This window comes from Echiichthys vipera (genome assembly GCF_963691815.1).
Source record: "Echiichthys vipera genome assembly, chromosome: 11".
In the NCBI taxonomy this organism is placed as follows: domain Eukaryota; kingdom Metazoa; phylum Chordata; class Actinopteri; order Perciformes; family Trachinidae; genus Echiichthys; species Echiichthys vipera.
The window spans coordinates 26891038-26911607 of record NC_139836.1 but is presented as its reverse complement, the minus strand read 5'-3'; the positions used below and the strand labels follow the sequence as shown (position 1 = coordinate 26911607).

Below are 20570 nucleotides of genomic sequence, written 5' to 3'. Positions count from 1 at the left end.
CCCGGAAAATAATCTCGACATTGACTCCCACTCCCGTTTATCTAGCAGCATGTTCTGTTAGCCTAGCTCCCGGGCAATGGAGTTAATGTGGCTATTTTTTTAAACGTCAGCCAGATAGACGTATCTCCAAACGTCATCAATGCCCTTTTTTGGTAAGAGGAAATGAGTAGTCAAAGTCTGACAAGATGGCGGCTCCCAGAGGCGAGTACGATTGGATCAAGTTGACAGAACGGACCTCAACGGAGAGGCTACGTCCATTTTTTTTCAACACGATGCATCAAAATTCACCAAGATTTGATTGTTTGTCATAAACGTTTTAGCACAGAAAGGATGCATTTTACCAGCTTGAAAGCAGCTTTAAATGAAAACGTTATTATTTTCACAGCATTAACACTTTTTCTCAGTGTCAAACTGATCTGTTATATGGTTCAAACGACTTTGTCTGGAAGTACCAGCATGGGCTGTGCTTTATACTTCAAACACCACATTTATACCATCCTTTTAGTTCCAAAATGACAACATGATGAAGGAACGAAAGCATGAAAAGCAGTAAAAACAGAAATTTTAAAGGTTGAATATCGAGAATGAGCAGAACACCGCCATCTAGTGTCTCAAGATCGTAGTCGCAGCAACAAAAAATGATTCCACATGTCAGGTTGGCACGTCTGGAGACAGACCCAGCCCAGCAGCCTACAGGAGGCCAGAGTCTGTTTGAGCCTGTTTGAACCCGTCTCCTCCGGCAAATCACACTATAAAAACAAGGATTAGAGGAGCTCAAGGAGAAGCGTAGCCATGTGGGCGTGCGTTTGAATGGTGTTTCTCTCCTTTCTCTCAGTCCATGGAGTGAATGCTCGGCCTATAGTGACTCTGGTTTTTGCCCGTCTCCGCTCACTCAGCTGCTGGGACAAATAACGGACCCTTCACTGAGGCTCCCAAGCAGCTGCAGGATTGGAACACTCCATTTCACCCAGTGCCAGCCTACAGTGGCTGCACCCAACAACAGACAACCCTGGCAACCAGCAACGCCCAACGCTATTGGCTGCTACCATGGAAACAGAACTGGACAGAAAGTCTTTGTCAAACCCGTCAAAATGGATTTTTAAATATTAATTCAGACTAAAAGTATATTTTTAATGGAAAAACAATACTTTCACTTATCTCTTTTTAAAAATATGGCTTTTAATAAAGATTCTACATATTCAACCTTTAACTGTAAACTTTAGTGCTTGGTCCATGTGCTGAGTTTGAATCCCGCATGAGTCCACCCATCCATCTTCAACCGCTTGTCCCTATCAGGGTCGCGGGGCGTCTGGAGCCGATCCCAGCTGACATTGGGTATCAGTCATCCTGGACAGAACGCCAGTCTATCACAGGGCACATAGAGACAAACAGAGACAGACAACCATTCACACTCACATTCACACCTACGGGCAATTTAAAGTCATCAAACACCTGCATGTCTTTGGACTGTGGGAGGAAGACGGAGAAAACCCACGCAGACACGGGGAGAACATGCAAACTCCACACAGAAGGGCCCCAGACGGGATTCGAACCAGGAACCCTCTTGCTGTGAGGCGACAGTGCTTACCACGACACCAACGTGTATGATAGTATATATGAATTATAATTAATAAAAACCCATCCTACACAGGATGATGAGATACAGATAATGTGAGTCTATTTGAAAGTCCTCCACTCCCTGCAGGTTGACAGGAGCCTGTTTTCAGAGTTGGCTGCTGGAGGTGAACATTCAGCTTGACTTCTCCCTCTGATCGCCCTCATCATCATCACCATCATCATCCAGCAGGAAGTCACTGATCTCTGCTCTCATTTGGAACCTGCAGAAAAAGACAAATGATATTTCTGTCCTGATGCTCGCTCATTTGACTTCCTGCTCTTATTTTCTACCTTCACGTTGATGTTAAAATGCTGATTTGTTCTCATATAGTCCCTTAGCTGAGTTCCATTAGTGGTTCAACATGCCCTCGTTGACCTCACCTCAGGGGAATCTCCGCCTCCGCATTGGGCCGTCCACACCAACAACTCTAACTATAACGATGTGAGCATCCAGACTAATGAACGATAACGCTCTGTGAACAGTGTCGCCAAGCACGCGTTGCCCGTCTTCTACATTTTTGGTTTGAAAAAAGCACCGTTTTATGTGTCATAACCTGTCAGCAGTCATGTAAAGTAGATGTGGTTTGTTGCCATGGTATAAACAATAAAAAACATTTTTAAATGAACAAAATATTCTCCTCACCTCCTTTTCCTCCTCTCAGCCTCTGACAGGATGTACTGTGGGAGACACTCCACTGACATCTGGAAGGAAAGAGAGATGTCATGAGGACAGGTCAGCACAGGACGGGTCAGGACAGGTCAGGACGGGACAGGACACAATGGGACAGGACGGGTCAGGACAGGACGGTCAGGACGGGACAGGACAGAATGGGTCAGGACAGGACGGGTCAGGACGGGACAGAATGGGTCAGGACAGGAGGGGTCAGGACAGCACAGGTCAGGAGAGGACAACAGCAGTAAAACAAATGGAATGTCTACATGGATTTTCTTATTTCACCGCTTCTCTGAACAACATGGGTCATTGTTATGACTTAAAAATACAGTTTGGGTTTTATAATGGAGATTGTCGTATCCCCCAGGGCATTTGAATACCGTCAAAACAAAACAATGATTATATTTCAATATCAGTTCTGTAACTGCGTTACAGCAATATTGGTGTTATTTGAACAACTACGTTCTGATCCTTGCATGTTATGTTCATTTTGCCCTTAAGTTTTTTTAACAAAATGAGAAAATACAAAAATAGGCTTTAGTATGTGGTTATTTCATGCAGAATGTTTATTTATTGAATTACTGCAAATGATATGACCACTTGGACACGGTTTGCTGGTTTTGTCCACCTATGGTCTGACCCAGTTTCAGGTCTTTATGCGGTGCTTTTCCTGGGCTATCCCCACCAAAGTGCAAGTAGAATTAATTTACACACTTCAATCTACAAGTGAAATGTCATATTTGTATTTGTATATGGGCATTTACATGTCCAATTAGTTAAACGAAAAGTGACTATAATGAGAGAAAGCAGTAAGAACATTTGGGTGACGCTCAGGTGGTGCTTTACATTAAACATGGAAATTAAGAAGACTTTAGGGTATATTTTGGAGTGGTTGAAGCATTGTGAAGGACTGAAGTATGTGTTGACAGCATTGGTGTTAATTTGGACGACCAGCAGCTCCCAGTGTTTAAAGTGTGTAGACCGGGGTGTCCGAGTAGGACCAAGAGTAGCATACAGCTAATTCTAATAAATAAATAAAATCTGGTCAAAGCTGTATTTTACAACTTATTTTACAAAAATACATTTTTAAGGTCATAAGCTATTTAGATTCTGGATTAAGAGGCTAACATCAAATACAGAGAGGACTGTACTTGGTTTCACTCACCATGTCTTTGACTGTGAGCTGGCAGCTGTAACACAACAGGCTCTTCAGATCGGTTGTCTCTGGTCCCCTGAAACACACCAACACAGGTGGTCAGGTCTGACATGAACAATTACTCATTGAAGCAGTGTATGTATGTTGGCTTACGATTGCTACAAAAGCGGTTTACATTACACACAATGAAACAACATGCGTGATTTGTACCACGAATGTGTGACAATTTGACGACCGACCACCAAAGATGCTCTGTAACAACTTTCTGTTTCACAGCCTTTGGCAGCTGTAAGTGTTGTGTAACCACCAGTCTCCTGGATTGAAATGGAAATGTTGAACTTTACATGGAATTATTTCACATCTGTTTGTGTATGAGTGTAGGTTCAGTCAAGTCAAACTGAAGTAGTTCATAAAACAGACAGCTAACTAGCCAGCTACGTTGCATTGTAGCTAACCAGCTAGCTGTCAGCCCCAGTCGGCTGTATGTGTAATAATAGAATTACTTTACTGATCCCAGCCTGGGAAATTATTTGATAACACATACAGGTATATGCTTATACAGTAGATGTGATGTGATGAACATATAAGTCACCCCATATACTCATGCCATAGATGCGTCTAGAAGACATTAAAATGTGATTTATAAACCGCTATCAGCAGAGTTACTACCATGGCGGCTCATTTACATCTACGGAGGGAATGTCTCTACAGACACAGATATTGGAATACTCAGCAAACAGTTTCATTTTCACTAGTGGGTCCTATGATCAATCATCATTGTTTTAACTCACTCTTTGATAGAGAGGAACTTAAATAGATGGAAATCCATTTAATACAACTTTAATAACACTCTGAATTTGCACATTGTTTTTTGATGATGGAAGTAGCCAAAGAGTGAGCCATCTCATTTTCCCATCTCTCTTGAGAAATGCACATGTGCAGTGCTGATTGATGAAAGCACTGTCCGTGATAGCATGTTAGCATGCTGATGCTACAGGTAGCTCAAAGCACTCTTTAATGCGCCGGTACAGCCTCACAGAACAGCTGGCATGGCTGCAGACTGTTTGAATGATTTAAATCAGTTCCTAAAGCATCGCCCACCTGAACAGAGAGATAACGTGTGACCAGAGGTTCTGATCGATGACCAGTGAAGACCAATACCTGATTATACAACATTCAGAAGTGAGTACTGGAACTTTCACCACTAACGGACAGTACAGAGGGAAAGGGCCTCCGCCTCATACAGCACATTCATTGGCCTGCCATCACTGTAAACCATTTTAGTGCCATGAACAAAGACAGACACTAAAAAGGCAGTGTCCTATTTAGAATGATGTAATCCCTGATTCGATCAGATTCAACACTTACTTGGAGGACGAACAGCAGCCTCCACCACCTGCAGCTTTCCCACAATCCTCTCCTCCACCAGAGGAGCAGCACTGTCCAGGGGGAACAGTGGAGTCAGGCTCCACTGAAGTTTCATGAAAACAAAGGAAAGTTGATATAAACGCATAAGAAGAGGAGTAACTAAAAAGGCAGGTGCATCATGGGACCTCGGCTAGAGAAGGTTTCTGCCCAGTCAGTGCCACTTAACTTTTTATGTGTGCATCTATAAACACAGTGCTCAAATACAAGTGTCTAATTCATATGACATTTCATAAGTGACAGGCCACGCCTCAGAAGATGCTTTTATGTACAGATGATTATAATCAATCAGTTATCAGTTCATAGCTCTTAATTAAGATCAGGTCTGCAGACAGGAGCCATGTCATGATTTTTTGTTATTTATTCAAGTGACTCGTGTTTACTTATTATTTGTTATTTCAACTCATATTGCAGCCTACCCTGATTTTGCATCAGGTTGTGTCAGTGGTTAACAGTTTTCTCATGGAGAAACATCCAACCTAATTCCTAAGCCTATTACCAGTTTCATAAATACTCAAATGTTACAACTATCGATTAAAGAAATGGCTTCAAATTTGTATCTCTACTTTGATGCTAAGTTGTCTTGCTGTGCTCATAGTTCTACAGTGCGTTGTCCTTCTCCTGTTTATTACCACACCAATGTCACACAACGGCTACCAGACATCTGAGGGCATGATCGAGGTGAACTACGTTCACTGACTGAAAAGTACACTGTACCTGGCTTCTGTCTTAAGATCTTAGCTCCTGAAGATTTGGTCTGGGAGAGCTGCTCTGAGATCAGTGTGGCCTTGAAGGCTGAAGCATTCTCTGAAAAAGAAGAGGAGGGAGGCAGAGAGGAAGGAAGATTTATATCTGTTTAAATATCTTGGCACTATAATCTCTGCTAACCTTACATGGGACAGCAATATTTTGTGATGTTTCAAGGCAAGCTTGTTTCTGACTTATATTGTATATTTATGCTATTTTGTGTATTTTAATGTTTTATTTATATGATGGGCGGCTGGTGCAGTGGTTAGCACTGTTGCCTCACACTAAGGGCGCACTCACACTGTCCTTCCGCATCCCGCCCCGGGCTTTAGGGTACTTGTCCCCCCCCTCCCTCTTCCCCCGCGCCTCAAGCCCGTTTGTACTCACACTATCTGGGCCTCGCGCAAATGCTTTTTGCTGTCCATACGTCATCACGCCGTAACACGTCACACGTCACACGCATTGATTGACGTCATCGCGATGCGTCGCTTTGTTTACAAATGTTTCCATAGACCTCCGAGTTTTTGTGCGTCTTGTCGACTGTTTTTTAATATTTTCATCCGACCAAATCTGCAGTAAACACTCCACCTCCGCATCACACCAACGTGAACCTTTCGCCGCCATTGTTGTTGTTGTTGTTAAATGTCTGTGCATGGTCCGTCCTTCTTTTTTCTATGTCCGAACAGGCGCACATAAATTACGTCAGAACCGTCGAAGGCCTCGTGCTCGTACACGTGCGCACGCTCGTGCTCGTACATGCTTTACAAAAGCCCACCTCTCTCAGACGGGCCGTTGACGGCCAGCTGGCCGCAGTTATGCGCGGAGCGGTTGCACTCACACTGGTCAAACGCACTAGGCTTAAGCCGAAAAACCTGTTTTGGCCCGGACAGTGTGAGTTGCCCTTGGTGAGAATGTCAGTCTGAATGGTTGTCTGTCTCTGTTTGTCTTTGTGTCCTGTGATAGACTGGCGTCCTGTCCAGGGTGGACCCCGCCTCATGCCTGATGTCAGCTGGGATCAGCTCCAGCTCCAGCCCCCCCCGCCCCCCCCCGCGACCCCGTTAGGGACAAGTGGTTGAAGATGATGGATTTATATGATGGATTCGTGATTGCTGTGTTGATTGAGCCTGTTGACGAGGGAAGTTCCTCGCAATGGTTACTGTAACGTCTAAGCTAACTCAACTTTTTGAAGTACTCGAAAAGCTACAACTCACCAACAGCAGTGTCCAGGGAGCACAAACAGAGCAGACATCTGTCACAGTGTTCAGCCGTGGAGGAGCTCTGACATGCTGTCTGCAGCTTCTCACTAGTCCTACAGCACACAAAGCAGATCATTTGCGTGAGTGAAAAAGGCTAGCTTGACTGTCAATAATTAGAAAAACCCAGCTGCAGAACCTGTACTGTTTATTAAATGTCCTGCATCCATTATCCAATCATTGTGTGTCAAACCCCTCACATTGAGTACTTCATTCTGCAGAATACATGCTCAGTTTCCTGCTGACCTGTAGATGGTGCTGACAGTGGAGGGGAAGTCTGCCTGAAGCCTGGTGACAAAGCTCTCTGTCAGACGCTGGATGCTGGACTTGTCTGTTGTCTGTGGGACAAACACACGCCTATGAGGCACATGCCAAAGAGGCCCAGGAGTCCTGACTAATTTAATGTTTCTGAAACAAGAGACAAAGTAACAACAAAGAGACAAAGCAACCCTAGAGAGACAAAGTAGCTACAAAGAGACAAAGCAACCACAGAGAGACAAAGTAACTACAAAGAGACAAAGTAACTACAAAGAGACAAAAGTTACCACTGAGACAAAGTAACTACAAAGAGACAAAGTAACTACAGAGAAAAGGTAATTACAAAGAGACAAAAGTTACCACAGAGACAAAGTAACTACAAAGAGACAAAGGAACCCCACAGAAACAAAATAACTACAAAGATTGAAAGGAACCCCACAGAGACAAAGTAACTACAAAGAGAGAAAGGAACCCCACAGAGACAAAGTAACTACAAAGAGAGAAAGGAACCCCACAGAGACAAAGTAACTACAAAGAGACAAAGCAACCCCACAGAGACAAAGTAACTACAAAGAGAGAAAGGAACCCCACAGAAACAAAATAACTACAAAGATTGAAAGGAACCCCACAGAGACAAAGTAACTACAAAGAGAGAAAGGAACCCCACAGAGACAAAGTAACTACAAAGAGACAAAGTAACTACAAAGAGACAAAGTAACTACAAAGAGACAAAGCAACCCCACAGAGACAAAGTAACTACAAAGAGACAAAGTAACTACAAAGAGACAAAGTAACTACAAAGAGACAAAGCAACCCCACAGAGACAAAGTAACTACAAAGAGACAAAGTAACTACAAAGAGACAAAGTAACTACAAAGAGACAAAAACTAACTAGAAAGAGACAAAAAGTAACTTCAAGGAGACAGAGTAACTACAAAGAGACAAAGTAACTACAAAGAACACTGGTCTAACATACTGATAGTCTAACAAAGTTAGCGAGCTAAAACCAGATACCAAATGGAAACATTTAAGGTTATTAGTGATCCTGGTAGTATGAAATTTACATTTAAATGGACCCTTGTCAAACATACCTGCTTACCCAGGCCTTTAGGGCAAGTCAGTGAACCCGGGTTAGCCCTCTCTAAAACAAAATCTGCCTTGAATCAACCCTGGTTGAGCTCTTACTGGAATAGGGGTATAAGGAATACTGCAGGTAAAAAGGTGCCTTATGAAAGTGACGACCGTTGCTTCATCTTACCTTAGTGTCCAGGCTTGGTATGAAAACAGAGGGTATGTTGAACATATGGTTGTAGTAAGCAATTTCTTTAGCTGAGTAGTCCCTCATTGGCCTCACTGAGATTATGTCGCCATACCTGGAGTCTGCAAAACCCTGCACACACACACAATCGGAAATCTAGTATGAATTTAGTGTTCTTCCCTCACTGTCTCTCATCTGTACACATACGCACCGTGTCCTGAGCCAGCTGTGCTCCTCTGCCCAGTGATATACTGGTGAGCAGTTTCACAGCCAGTCTGGTGCAGTTGTCTCCCAGCATCAGTTTACTGTAGCCTTTAGTGCGAGCTGTGTGCACCAGCAGATGCTGCCTTTTAGGAGAACACACAGTGGGGTCAGCATATCTAAAAATACACACTGGACTTTCTCAACATCACTGCCTTCTAATCGACTTCAAATATTTATTTTCGCTGCAGCCCCAACACTGGTGCTGAGGATATGGTTTCATTTCAGGACGGAGTAAAGATTCCCATGGGAAGAAAATAACACACAACAACTTAACGGTTGACTATGTAGAATCTTTATTAGAAGCTACATTTAAAAAATAATAATAATGATACACCCACGGGGCATTTTGAGAGGTACGGAATGGAAGTATTGCTTTTCCATAAATATTTGTCCCAGCAGCTGAGTGACCGGAGACAGGAAAAAACCACAGTCAATATAGGCCAAGACTGCAGTCCAGGTCGAGACAACAGAGTTAGCATGCTAATCCTGACAATTAGCCTCTGAGGCAAAGTGAGGGCCAGAGGCTAGCTGTCACTCAAGAGGCAATGCCCCTAATTATTATTTATAAACTTTAACCTCCAATAAAACAAAAACTAGCCTGGTAAAACATTTTTTTTTTAAATCACCCCCCTCAGTGTTGTCATGGAGATATGAGCTAAACATACAGACTAGAATGTTTTTTTGCACCAGGCCTTAAACAGGTTTAATGATGCTGTGAAAACAGCCTGTTTAACATGGGGGTCAATGAGAAACTGCTCTCTTATGAAACATGCCCCTAGTGGACACTCAGAGAACTGCAGTTTTGGACACATCCTGATTGGATCAACCAGGAAGTTGCTGTGGTGGGGACTTGGTTCAAACAGGCTCAAACAGACTCTGGTCTCCTGTAGCTACTGGGCTGGGTCTGACCAACCTGGCAACCTGACTGCTGGAATTCTTTTTTGTTGCTGCGACTACGATCTTGAGACACTAAATGGCGGTGTTCTACTCATTCTACATATTCAACCTTTAACATTTCTGTTTTGAACATTGAACAATCATCACTGTGTAGATTCTGTAATGAGGATGAGGTGGACCACTTCTTTTTCTACTGTCCATACATGTATATTGCATGTCTGTGGTCCAATATCCACAACTGGATTTTTATTTTAAATGAGATGAACAGTGTTCCCAGATATTTCAGTCAAAAGCAACTGGACTTGGTTATTTGTCTAGGAAGACGTTTCACCTCTCATCCAAGAGGCTTCATCAGTTCCTTTTCCAGATGCGTACATGAACTGATGAAGCCTCTTGAAGAAGAAGAAGAAGAATTCCTTTATTAGTCCCGCAACGGGGACATTTTTTCACTCTATTATTGTTATTCATGTTACACACACACAGGCCTGAAATACACACACATGCACAGACAGGACCTATATACATGCAATTAATGGAGAGATGTTAGAGCGGGGGGGCTGCCAGTGACCAGCGCCCCGAGCAGTTGGGGGTTCGGTGCCTTGCTAAACAGCACCTCGGCAGTGCCCAGGAGATGAACTGGCACCTCTCTACCCTCCATTCATGGACTGAGCTACCGAGAGGTGAAACGTTTTCCTAGACAAAATAACCAAGTCCAGTTGCTTTTGACTGAAATTGCTTTGGAGATAACGACGACCTGGACAAATGAGAACATTCACAGGCTGTTTCCAGATAATAAACATAATTATTCTACTGAGTAAAATATTTATATTTAAAGCTCAACCAAGAGCAAATCTGAATCTAAGTTTCCTAAAAAATATAATGTAAAGCCTCTTTTGGAAAATTTGGAGAATTTTTACAAACCAGTACAAAGTAGCACAACAACATGAAATGGGAAAACATTTGCTCCAGTGAAGGGAGTGGGACTATATACAGATCTAAATACAGTTCCTATAGAGATAGTCACGGTTTGTTTTACAGCCTGAAATAATACACACAAATATATATTTTCCCAGTGTGATTTACACATTTTGCCATAGAACATTCCAGTGAGTTTTTTTTCAAAATTTCTGAAAATTAATAAAACTGAAAAACTAGAACATCAGTGTTGTAACAGTGATGAGTCCTCAGATGTAATCCTTTGTGGAGGCTCCTTTTTCTTTAAGTCCAGCATCAGTCTGTTTGGATCTGTCTCTACAGCTTTGTGCACCTAGAGTGGGAATATTTCCCTGTTCTTCCTGCAGAACTGTTGGAGTTCAGTCAGATTCTGTGGTGAGCGCTGATGGACTGCACTCTTCAAGTCCATCCACAGATGTTCTGTAGGATTCAGGTCAGGGCTGTGACTAGGCCACTCTAGGACATTCACGTTCCTGTCCTTTAGCCACTGTGTTGTTTTTATGGAGGTGTGTTTTGGGTCGTTGCCATGCTGAAGGTGAACCACCTGCCCATTTTCAAGTGTCTAACTTGAAAATGGGCAAGGGTTTTCCTGGTGATCTTGAAGGTGAATGTTGTAAGGCAAAATGTGTAAATCACACTGGAACCATAATTTTTATGTATTATCATTTCAGGCTGTATAACAAAAAGCGCGACTATTTCAAAAGGGTATCATGACTTTCTATAGGAACTGTATGCTCTGCCTCAGGGCTAAAACTAAATTATTTTCATTACTGATTAATCTTTCGATCATTTTCTTGATTTATCAATTAGTTATTTGGTCTATAAAATGTTGATGTGAACAACATGAATGGTGAAAATGTTGATCAGTGTTTCCCGAAGCCCAAAATGACATTCAGTTTACTACCATAGGAATAGGGGGGGGGGGGGGATGCTTACATTCAAGAAGCTGAATTCATACATTTTTGACTTTTTTATCTTAAAACAATGACTCGAAATGATTGACTATCAAAATAGTTTCTGATTAATTTATTATTTTAGAACTAATTAATAGATTAATTATTGCAGCTCGACTTACTTACTTCCATTTTCCAAGCCTAACTCTGTCAACCGAATTATATGAATTACTGACGAGCTTTCATTTTGTCTTTTTCTGCTTCAATTTATCTTTTTCTGTCAAAGTTTTGGTGTTTTTTTGTGAGGTTATATGGTGACATTATCATGCCATGTTGTGTGGGTGTGTGTGTTATGTAAATAAAAACACAGGACATGGCCGCGAGGTCCCATGAGTACAGTGCCAAATCAATTACTTCATCACAGAGCGGTGTATTATCCCGGAGGAACCTCTCTGGTTAGACTTGAGCATACACTCAGAAGCATCATCAGGGTGATAGTGAGAGCGTGCACCCGTCTGACCTTAATGTGCTGAGCAGGTCTTCTCTGGCCGTCAGTGTCTTAGCAGAGCGGATCAGCTGCTGCAGTGACTGTGTGTGGGCCTCCTGAACATCAGGTAGTGATGTTTCCTCCTGCTGCAGTGGTGTCAAACTGCTTCTGCTGTCGCTCTGTATGAAGTGATCCACGGCTGCTTTGTAGGTGCTGGCTGCTTGCTCTGATGGTGCCTGGGCCATCACCACAACTGAACTGGGAAGGTCCAGAACCTGAGAGGAGTTTGGAGGACACATTCTACAAACTGTAGGCACATTTTTGATGCATGTATATTTTTTTTTGAAGATTATTTTAGGGCAGTGCTTCTCAATTATGTAATCACTATTTGGCACATTTTCGCCCTCAAGGTTCAGTCCTGGGGCCCCTCCTCTTCTCTCTGTACACCAACTTCCTTGGTTCTGTTATTCACTCAAATTGTTTTTCCTATCATAGCTATGCTGATGACACCCAACTTACTCTCTCTTTTCCTCACTCCGACACACAGTTTGCCGTCCTGGCTCCCAAATGGTGAAACGAGCTCCCCATCGACATTCAGAAGGCATAAAATCTACACATCTTCCGCTGCAGGCTAAAAACACACCTCTTTGGACTGCACCTTGGCTAAGAAGATGATTGAATACACTTATATGTAGCACTCTATAGATTAGCTTATTCGAAGCTACCACACTTTCTTAATAACTTGCTCTTCTGGTTTGTACCCTGATTATTGAATGCACTTATTGAAAGTTGCTTTGGACAAACGTGTCAGCTAAATGTAATGTAATGCCTTCACACTCGAATTGAATCTACTGGATCTCATATTAAGCTGTGGATCAGACTGCTGAGGTTTGGCACACTGACCTGTTCCAGAGGCACAATGTGGAAGGGGAAACCAGTAGCTCTGAACACAGTCTGCAGCTCAGCCAGCGTCCTCTGTCTCTCCTCCACAGACTGACCTACAGCACCACCCTCTGGAGCAAACACACACACAACCACTAAGAAACGTTTTGTCAGACGTTCCTGCTGACATATATGAAAATGATAAGAATTTACCGTCAATGAAGACAATGCCGGGTATGAATCTCAACTTCTTGTGAGCATTCTGACTCAAACCCTGGGAGGAAGAAAGCTTTTCAGTTGCATTCATAATAATAATAATTATAATAATATCAACACCAGGACAAGGTAACAATGTTGTATTAAAGGTTGATTATGTAGAATCTTTATTAAAAGCTATATATTTTATAATAAAAAAAGACACCCACAGGGCGTTTTGAGGGGTACAGAATGAAAGCATTGCTTTTCCATTAAAAATATATTTAGTCTGAATTAATATTTTAAACTTTTTGACGGGTTTGAGAATGAATTTCTGTCCCGTCCTGTTTCATTGTAGCAGCCAATAGCGTTGGGCGTTGCTGGTTGCCAGGGTTGTCTGTTGTTGCTACAGAAACAAGAAACATTCTGAGTTGAGAGCTAGCTAATGGATTCCACAGCAGTCAAAGAAAGACTTCCAGCTGAAGACTGGCTAACGTTTAATACTGTTGTAAATGAACTGATGAGTCCAAATGAGTGGTTCCCCTGTTTGATTCATCACTGACATGGAGCAGACTGATCTCTGACACACACTGCAACAAACCTGGCAACCCGACTGCTGGAATTCTTTTTTGTTGTTGTGACCACGATCTTGAGACACAAGATGGAGGACTTCTGCTCATTCTACATATTCAACCTTTAATAATAATAATAAGAAGAAGTAGAAGAACACCAAGACAAGGAAACAAGGTTGTAGCCAGCCATGTGTCAGCTGATCATGGTTGCGTCTGAAATTTCATATTAACAGTATGCAAGACTTATTAGTATGTCCTGACCCTTAGTATGAATTCAATAGTGCATGAAATGTATGCTATTTCTGGACAAATATAACAGCATGCAACACTGGACACTACACCAGCATCATATATGCCCTCTGTCAATATAATATCCAATGTGGCAGTCCCAACAACGTTCATAACAGACAAACAGACACCCAGGCACCTCTGTAATGTCAACACATTTCAGTTTACTTTTCTACAGCTTTAAAAAAGAAATCTGTGATTTTGTTACCTGCAACCAGCGGACTAATCAACCTACTTTTCCTTTTCAGCACCGGTAAAGCTGAGGTTGACACTGGTTACCATTGTTACAGATCTCTCTTGGAAAAGACGTGTGGGAAACCGCATAGTGCGTTTGAAAAGATACTGCAATAGCATACATATTGAGAATGTAGTGTATAGTATGTGATTCAGACACCATGCTCACTGTGGTTTCAGGCCTATACCTGCTGCATGGATCTGATTCTATTCAGAGGAACTCATGAGGAAAAAACATGGGCTTTCACATCATTTTCAAATATAACAAATTTGTGAGAAGTTATGAGAAACCAATGAGATGGGTTATGAGATGTTTTGGAAGGAATTGTTGTTGCAATCTGAGGTAGAAATGGTTAACTAAAACCATTAGGAGTCATCTTCGCTGACCAAAGGTATGAAGATCACAGTTTAAGGCAATCCAGTCATGTCATTTTGAGAGACCTGAACCAAAGAGTTGGCCAACATGTAGCAGTACGTGAACACTGAGGGGTTCACCAAAATTATTTTAAAAGTGCATGGTAGTTGCATGGTAGTCTTAGATCTGCACAGTTAATCATATACTAATTTCAATCACAATTTTGGCCTTCAATAACTACATGAACTTGATGGTCAGTTATATTGCCGTTTAAATGCTCCGACTTTAGAAAACTCTGCTGCAATTCAAATCAAGCGTTTCCTAAACCAACAGCCAGCCACCAGGGGGCGATCCACACGGTCCACTTAAGCAGCCATGTGAATAATGTTCCTGAATGTTGCGTCTGCAGTCCAGCGTAAAAGAAGAATATGATATTAATATTAATAAATAAAAGCAAGCTAAACAACCAAGAGCTTTACATCTCAGCTCTTAATTTGAATCACTCTAACGGCGTGCATGGACACAGCTGTCACTCACTAAGAAGTGTGTGGTGAAAGTATGCAGCACCAGAGCCAAGAATCTACCAGAGACATGTCAGAAGCAGTCGGTGTACCAACACACTGGGGACACTTGTTTGATGATAACGTAACCCTGGTTTCTGGATGGGTAGCGTGCCAGGACCATGGGTGTTGCGGGTTACATGGGGTAAATACTTCTTCAATGAAAAGGCACCCTTACGGCAGGACAGGAAGATTTTATTTTACTTCACTTAGAGGTCACGACCAACGGCGAAGCAACGCACATGAGGGCAGAGCTAGAACCCTCTCTGGAGCGTCTGTATTATCGGTCCCCACCAAAACAAGGGCACAAGGAACCAACATCATAACTGCACACACTTTATCTCCCTATCTTTTTAACACTGGGTGTGATAATAAAATATTAGAGTAAATTAAATAATTATAATACTTCCCAATTTAAACACAAAATCAAACCAATGATATCTTGTAATATAATAAAAATAATGCAAAGGTTAACAACATAAAAGAGACATACATAGAGACAGATGGAATGGAAGACAAACCTCTTGGACCTGACTCAGCATTGAACAGGAAGAGGGACCTCCGGATACAGCCAGCAGCACCTGAGAACACACACACCTCTTCACTTCATTTTCATTTTTACGGTTTGATTTACCAAATGCAGAAAATGTATCGCAGTCCTGTATATTTTGTTGTGTCAGGAGAGCGAATAAAGCGCGCAGCTTACCTTCTCTCCAGGGAAAATGACCCGGTTTTTGCCCAGCATGGCTCGGAACTTATGGATGAAGTATTCCTTGAAACAGCCCCTAACACAGATAAAGAAAAACAGTAAATCGCAGGAAATGTCTTCTAAAACCATGTAAACATTGGAAGACCATCACTTCTAGCCACACCTCGAGCTCTGACAACACCTTTGAGTTGTAAATTATGCTCTAATCCAGGGCTGCGGAACCCTGCTCCTGGAGGTCCGCTGTCCTGCATGTTTTAGGTTTCTCTCTGCCTCGACACACCTGAGTCTGACCATTATTAAACCTGTGACGAGCTTCAGCTGCTTGATAACAAGCACATCATTAGACTCAGGTGTGTTAGAGCAGAGAGTAACCTAAAACATGTAGGACAGTGGCTCTCCAGGAGCAGGGTTGGGCAGCCCTGATCTAATCTATTGTGATTGTTTCCTCCGTCAGATATGGGACAGGTTTGACACATGGACTTGTCACTGCTAGAAAGTCACTTCTACTTTGCCAAAGACTTTTAACACTTCCTGCAATATTTGAGCTTAATAAGCAGTGGCTAAAAAGAAACCAATAAAAATGTGAAAGGGAGAGTTCACCCTGCAATCAAAGATACATATTTTTCTCTTTCCTGTAGAACTATTTATCAGTCTAGATAGTTCTGGTGTGAGTTTCCCAGTGTTGAAGATATCAGCTGTAGAGACGTCTGCCCTCTCTCTGATATTATGGAACTACGTAGATGACACTCAAAGCTTGAAGCTTTTAGCTTCCACACCTTTTCTCTTATTTGACTGTTTTTATTCCCTCAGCCTTTAGCTTCTATACCTTTTCTCTTATTTTACTGTTTTAGCCCCTCGGTTTTCCAGTGTTTCCTCATGGGGGCCGGCCACACTGGGAGTTGTCTCTGGTCCTCCGATGGGGGTGTTGTCCCGTGGACGGCCCTGGCCCGGGTGTCAGAGAGCTCTACACCGTGGTGTGGAGCCTCCTGTCTGCCTGGGCTGGGTCCCTGTGGGGGCGCCCCCTGCAGCCATGGACCATGATTCCTCCTCACCTCAGAGCTCGGTTCCCAGCCATGTCTCCTTAGCGACAGTTAGTGTATGTGTATGGGTGTGTGCGTATGTGTGTATGGCTATGTGCATGAGTGTGTTTGCATTTATGTAACTCTGGGTGTATATGTGTGGGGGTGGGAGGTTTGGGTTTTCATGGTGTTTCTTTGTTCATGTTTTGTTTTTGTTTTGTTCCGTTTTTATTTTCTGTGAGGCACTCCTACTGAAAGGTGCCATATACTTAAAGTTGATTTGATTTGAGTACGCTTCCTTCTGTGCAGTGATACGGTTTACAGGTGTAGTTTGGAAGAGAGAAAATAGTTCCTACAAGAAAGTGCTCAACAGGTGTAATTTACGTAGTTCCATAATATCAGAGAGAAGGCAGATGTCCCTACAGCTGATATCTCCAACACTGGGAAACTCACACTAGAACTATCCAGATTGATAAATAGTTCTACAGGGAAGAGAAAAAATATGTGTTTCTGATCTTGGGGTCAACTGTCCCTTTAAAGCACAGGTAAGGCAATAATTCTTGACTGAGGGCAGAGCATCAGTGTGGTGAGTGTGGCATGCCTCTGTTATTGTACTGGTATTGTACATTATGCAGAATGTATGTGATCCATTACAGCCCAGGTAAAGTGTTTACCGAGCTTTGATTAGTACCAGCTAGTCCATTCCCCCAGCTATTATTTGAGCAAACTATTTCAATGACTAGCCTTTTAGCATGTGTGCAGTGGAAGCAGGATTTGATACTAAATGGCAGGACTACATGTTCAAGAGGGATCCACAGGGTTTTATTTATTATAGAATGTATTTGTGCACACATCCCTTGTTTTTCTTTATTAGTCTTTCTTCATGAATTCTACCCACAGATAGTGAAAATTAAGCTTTAGACATCATCTTTCACCAGGATTGTCTACGAGCTCTGCAAATAAAAACTAATGCCATCCAATTCTCTTAAATGGTGCTAGAATCACAATCGCAGTTGGCTCCGCGTTGGTGTGACATTATGTAGCAGCTGCACAGTAGATAGCAGTGAAACAGTCTTACCTGCAGTATGCATCTCCCGCTCTGATGACCACAGCTGCAGTTGCCTCTTTGCATTTCACACATTTCTTAGAAACACTAGGAAATGGAAGAACAACAAAAAAACTTAAAAACTAATGTGACATGTTCATGTGCTGTCATTACCCAGTCCAAATACTCCGGAGAGTAGGGCTGCATGATGTACTGTATAAGGGATAATGTCGAGCAGCCCTGACGGGGCGATGCTGTATTCTGACCTAAAGCAGGTTTAATTCTCAATAATGACCAGCTCGCTCGACATTGTCCCTATTATTACGCGGCTGCTAACAAAAGAAACCAATTACTTGATGAAAAATACTGATTTCAAAAAGCTAATTTGCTAATTTGTTTTTTTTTGCCACAGCTGCTGTTAAATGGTTTTCCTGCAGATTGGTGGACGTGCTCCACCAGATCAGAAAGTGTATATAGTAAGGGTTTCACAGCACCAGAATTGTAAACTTTCATACAATCCCTGTATGAAAGACTATACTCGAAACATCTTTCGATACCACAGCAAACTCGATAGAAAAGTCCTTGGCACACAAGACAAATTTTCTCTCTTTAAAAAAAAGGAACATCCTGCACACAATACTGGTTTAGACTAGAGATGCACCGATCCAATACCGGGATCGCATATCGGCTCTGATATTGACTAATTAGCTCGATCCAGCATTCTGATCCAGTCATTTCTTTTTTATTAATATCATACACAGCAAGTTAACTAAGCCATTGTTTGTTGGGTTTCAGGCAGCTGCTGTATTTTAGATTACAGTTTAAAATATATGTTTGCAGTAAACTTTACATGGAAGTTTTACTTATTTCTTTTGCTGCTAATGTACAATCTATTATTTGTTACTAAATAATATTAAGTACATTTATATCTGTGTTAATTTGTTCCCTTTTTGTTAACAAGGCTAAATGTTATATCAAGCCTGATGCCTTCACTCACATGGAAAGGTCTACGCTTCAATCATTCAACAGCAGGATCGGATCGGTATCAGGTATCGACCGATACGCTCAGCCACGGTATCGGTATCTGATTGGATCGAAAAAAACTGGATCGGTGCATCTCTAGCTCAGACGAAGTCACTGAACACAGAACACCACAGATTTTCTTATCCGTTACATCTGTGAAGTCTGGGATTGAAAATCTGAATGCACTGTTATGTGGATATCACATCATTCTAAAACACGTGGCGTTAAAAAGTATTAAAATATTGATACTTTTGATAACCTCAGCCTATAACAGTGGACTGCTATACAGAAATGACAGATTGTTTCGTTCACAATCGAGTTTTCAACAAAGCCGCGTAATAAGAGGATAATGTTGTTGAATATTGCCATAGCGATATCACTTGTAATAAACAACAGACATTAAAGTGTACTCAGTTTTGCCTTTCTGCTGCGTTCAGTATGCTACTGAAATACAACTAATTTCTTGTGTAATTAAAAAAAACTGAAGGGAAATATTTCCAACATTGTTTTATTGAACATAATGACTCCTGATACACTCCTTCAACTAACTCAAAAATCCCAGAGTGTCTTTAACACTGCGACTCTTTGCACATACTGTATGTAATCTGTTGCATTCATGTTTTAGGTCCGACTGAATAAGACGGTCAGCTTCATTATTAAAGTATAGTTAGTGGTGATTTGATTAACAGATCACTGTTAGAACAGATCACCACACTCACGTGTCGCATGTGTGCATTTTGAAAGACACTGGTGTCTATCATTGTATCTCTCCAAATTTACCATAAAGTGATTATTGTCTAACAACCTGTCCGCGTACGCAGGTCATGTTTGAGTGCTATGTTAAGAAACACAACCGTATTTAGGGTTATACCCTTTAACAATAGAGGACCAGCATTAGTTGATACTGTATGAGAGTTGTGAACTGATTACCTAAAAATAATAGAACTTCATCAAATGGCCAAAGCCAGATGCTCACAAGTATCATCAACAACACCAGTTATTAATGATGCACTTTAAGTCAATCAGGACTGGTAAAAAAATGTACATTTTTGTCAATCATTTACCATATCTATAATAATACACACTCAGCATTACGGAATACAATTCTACCTTCAAACCTGTGTGTGCTCGTGCTGGGGTGATAACCTACCTGAGCCCTGCCACGCGCTGCAGCTCACCGTGGTAGTCTTCGTCCACCTGGCACATTGAGAAGCTGGTGAACGAGCTGAGACAGAGGTCTGCTAACAGCTCCTGAAGCAACTCGTAGTTTACACCTGAAGTTACCAGGCAACAACAACACGTTAGCTGTCAAAAAGACTTCCGTCTAACTTTGAACTTCTACAAAATTCAAGTATTCTCACTCCGACCAAAAAAACAACAACGGTACATTCAGCCTCGCGTTTCTGCTGTATGTTCCGCTATAATGCCATTAAATATTACTCTATCAACCTAAATATTATTTAGTTACAACTATTTGTCTCGCGTGTCTGGTTCTGGCGCTTGTTGATGACGTATAAAGTCTTCCTCTTGATGTTTACGGTGCGTTCAGGGACATATTAAAGTAGGGTGCTTTACGTTACCGCCACCAGCTGGTTTGGAGTGTGTGTCGGGATTAAAAGCTTCCATATAATATTACATGAAAATAACAATAGGGTAAACACAAATCTGACTAAGGAATGATTGAGGCTTGTATCTCTCATTTTATTCATTCTGTTTTATTGTCTTTTTTTTGTTATTCTCCCTTTAACTTCCAGCCAAAACAGGGGTCAACGTTGAACACATTGCAACAGAAGCAAACTCAGCTGA

The 20570-nt window shown here is 41.9% G+C and overlaps 1 protein-coding gene across 1 annotated transcript; it reads right to left on the bottom strand.

Moving 5' to 3' along the window:
- Window positions 1-450: 450 nt before the first annotated feature.
- On the bottom strand, window positions 451-20248 carry ctu2 (cytosolic thiouridylase subunit 2 homolog (S. pombe)). Its single transcript, XM_083922770.1, has 16 exons — window positions 19915-20248; window positions 17775-17849; window positions 15675-15753; window positions 15490-15549; window positions 12978-13038; window positions 12786-12895; window positions 11916-12157; window positions 8599-8734; window positions 8388-8519; window positions 7118-7209; window positions 6830-6927; window positions 5589-5678; window positions 4815-4917; window positions 3456-3522; window positions 2261-2319; window positions 451-1838 (listed from the first exon to the last, which is right to left on the bottom strand). Exons 1-16 carry the CDS (start codon window positions 19968-19970, stop codon window positions 1751-1753), a joined length of 1548 nt encoding a protein of 515 aa, XP_083778896.1. The 5' UTR covers window positions 19971-20248; the 3' UTR covers window positions 451-1750.
- Window positions 20249-20570: the final 322 nt, after the last annotated feature.

Excerpts from the sequence above, each read along its gene's own strand:
- ctu2 (XM_083922770.1), bottom strand. The coding sequence starts at position 19,970 with ATGTGCCAGGTGGACGAAGACTACCACGGTGAGCTGCAGCGCGTGGCA. Across the intron at positions 13,039-15,489 it reads TGCTGAGTCAGGTCCAAGAG|GGTTTGAGTCAGAATGCTCA; the intron begins GTTTGTCTTCCA and ends TCTTCCTCCCAG. Across the intron at positions 12,158-12,785 it reads ACATTGTGCCTCTGGAACAG|GTTCTGGACCTTCCCAGTTC; the intron begins GTCAGTGTGCCA and ends AACTCCTCTCAG.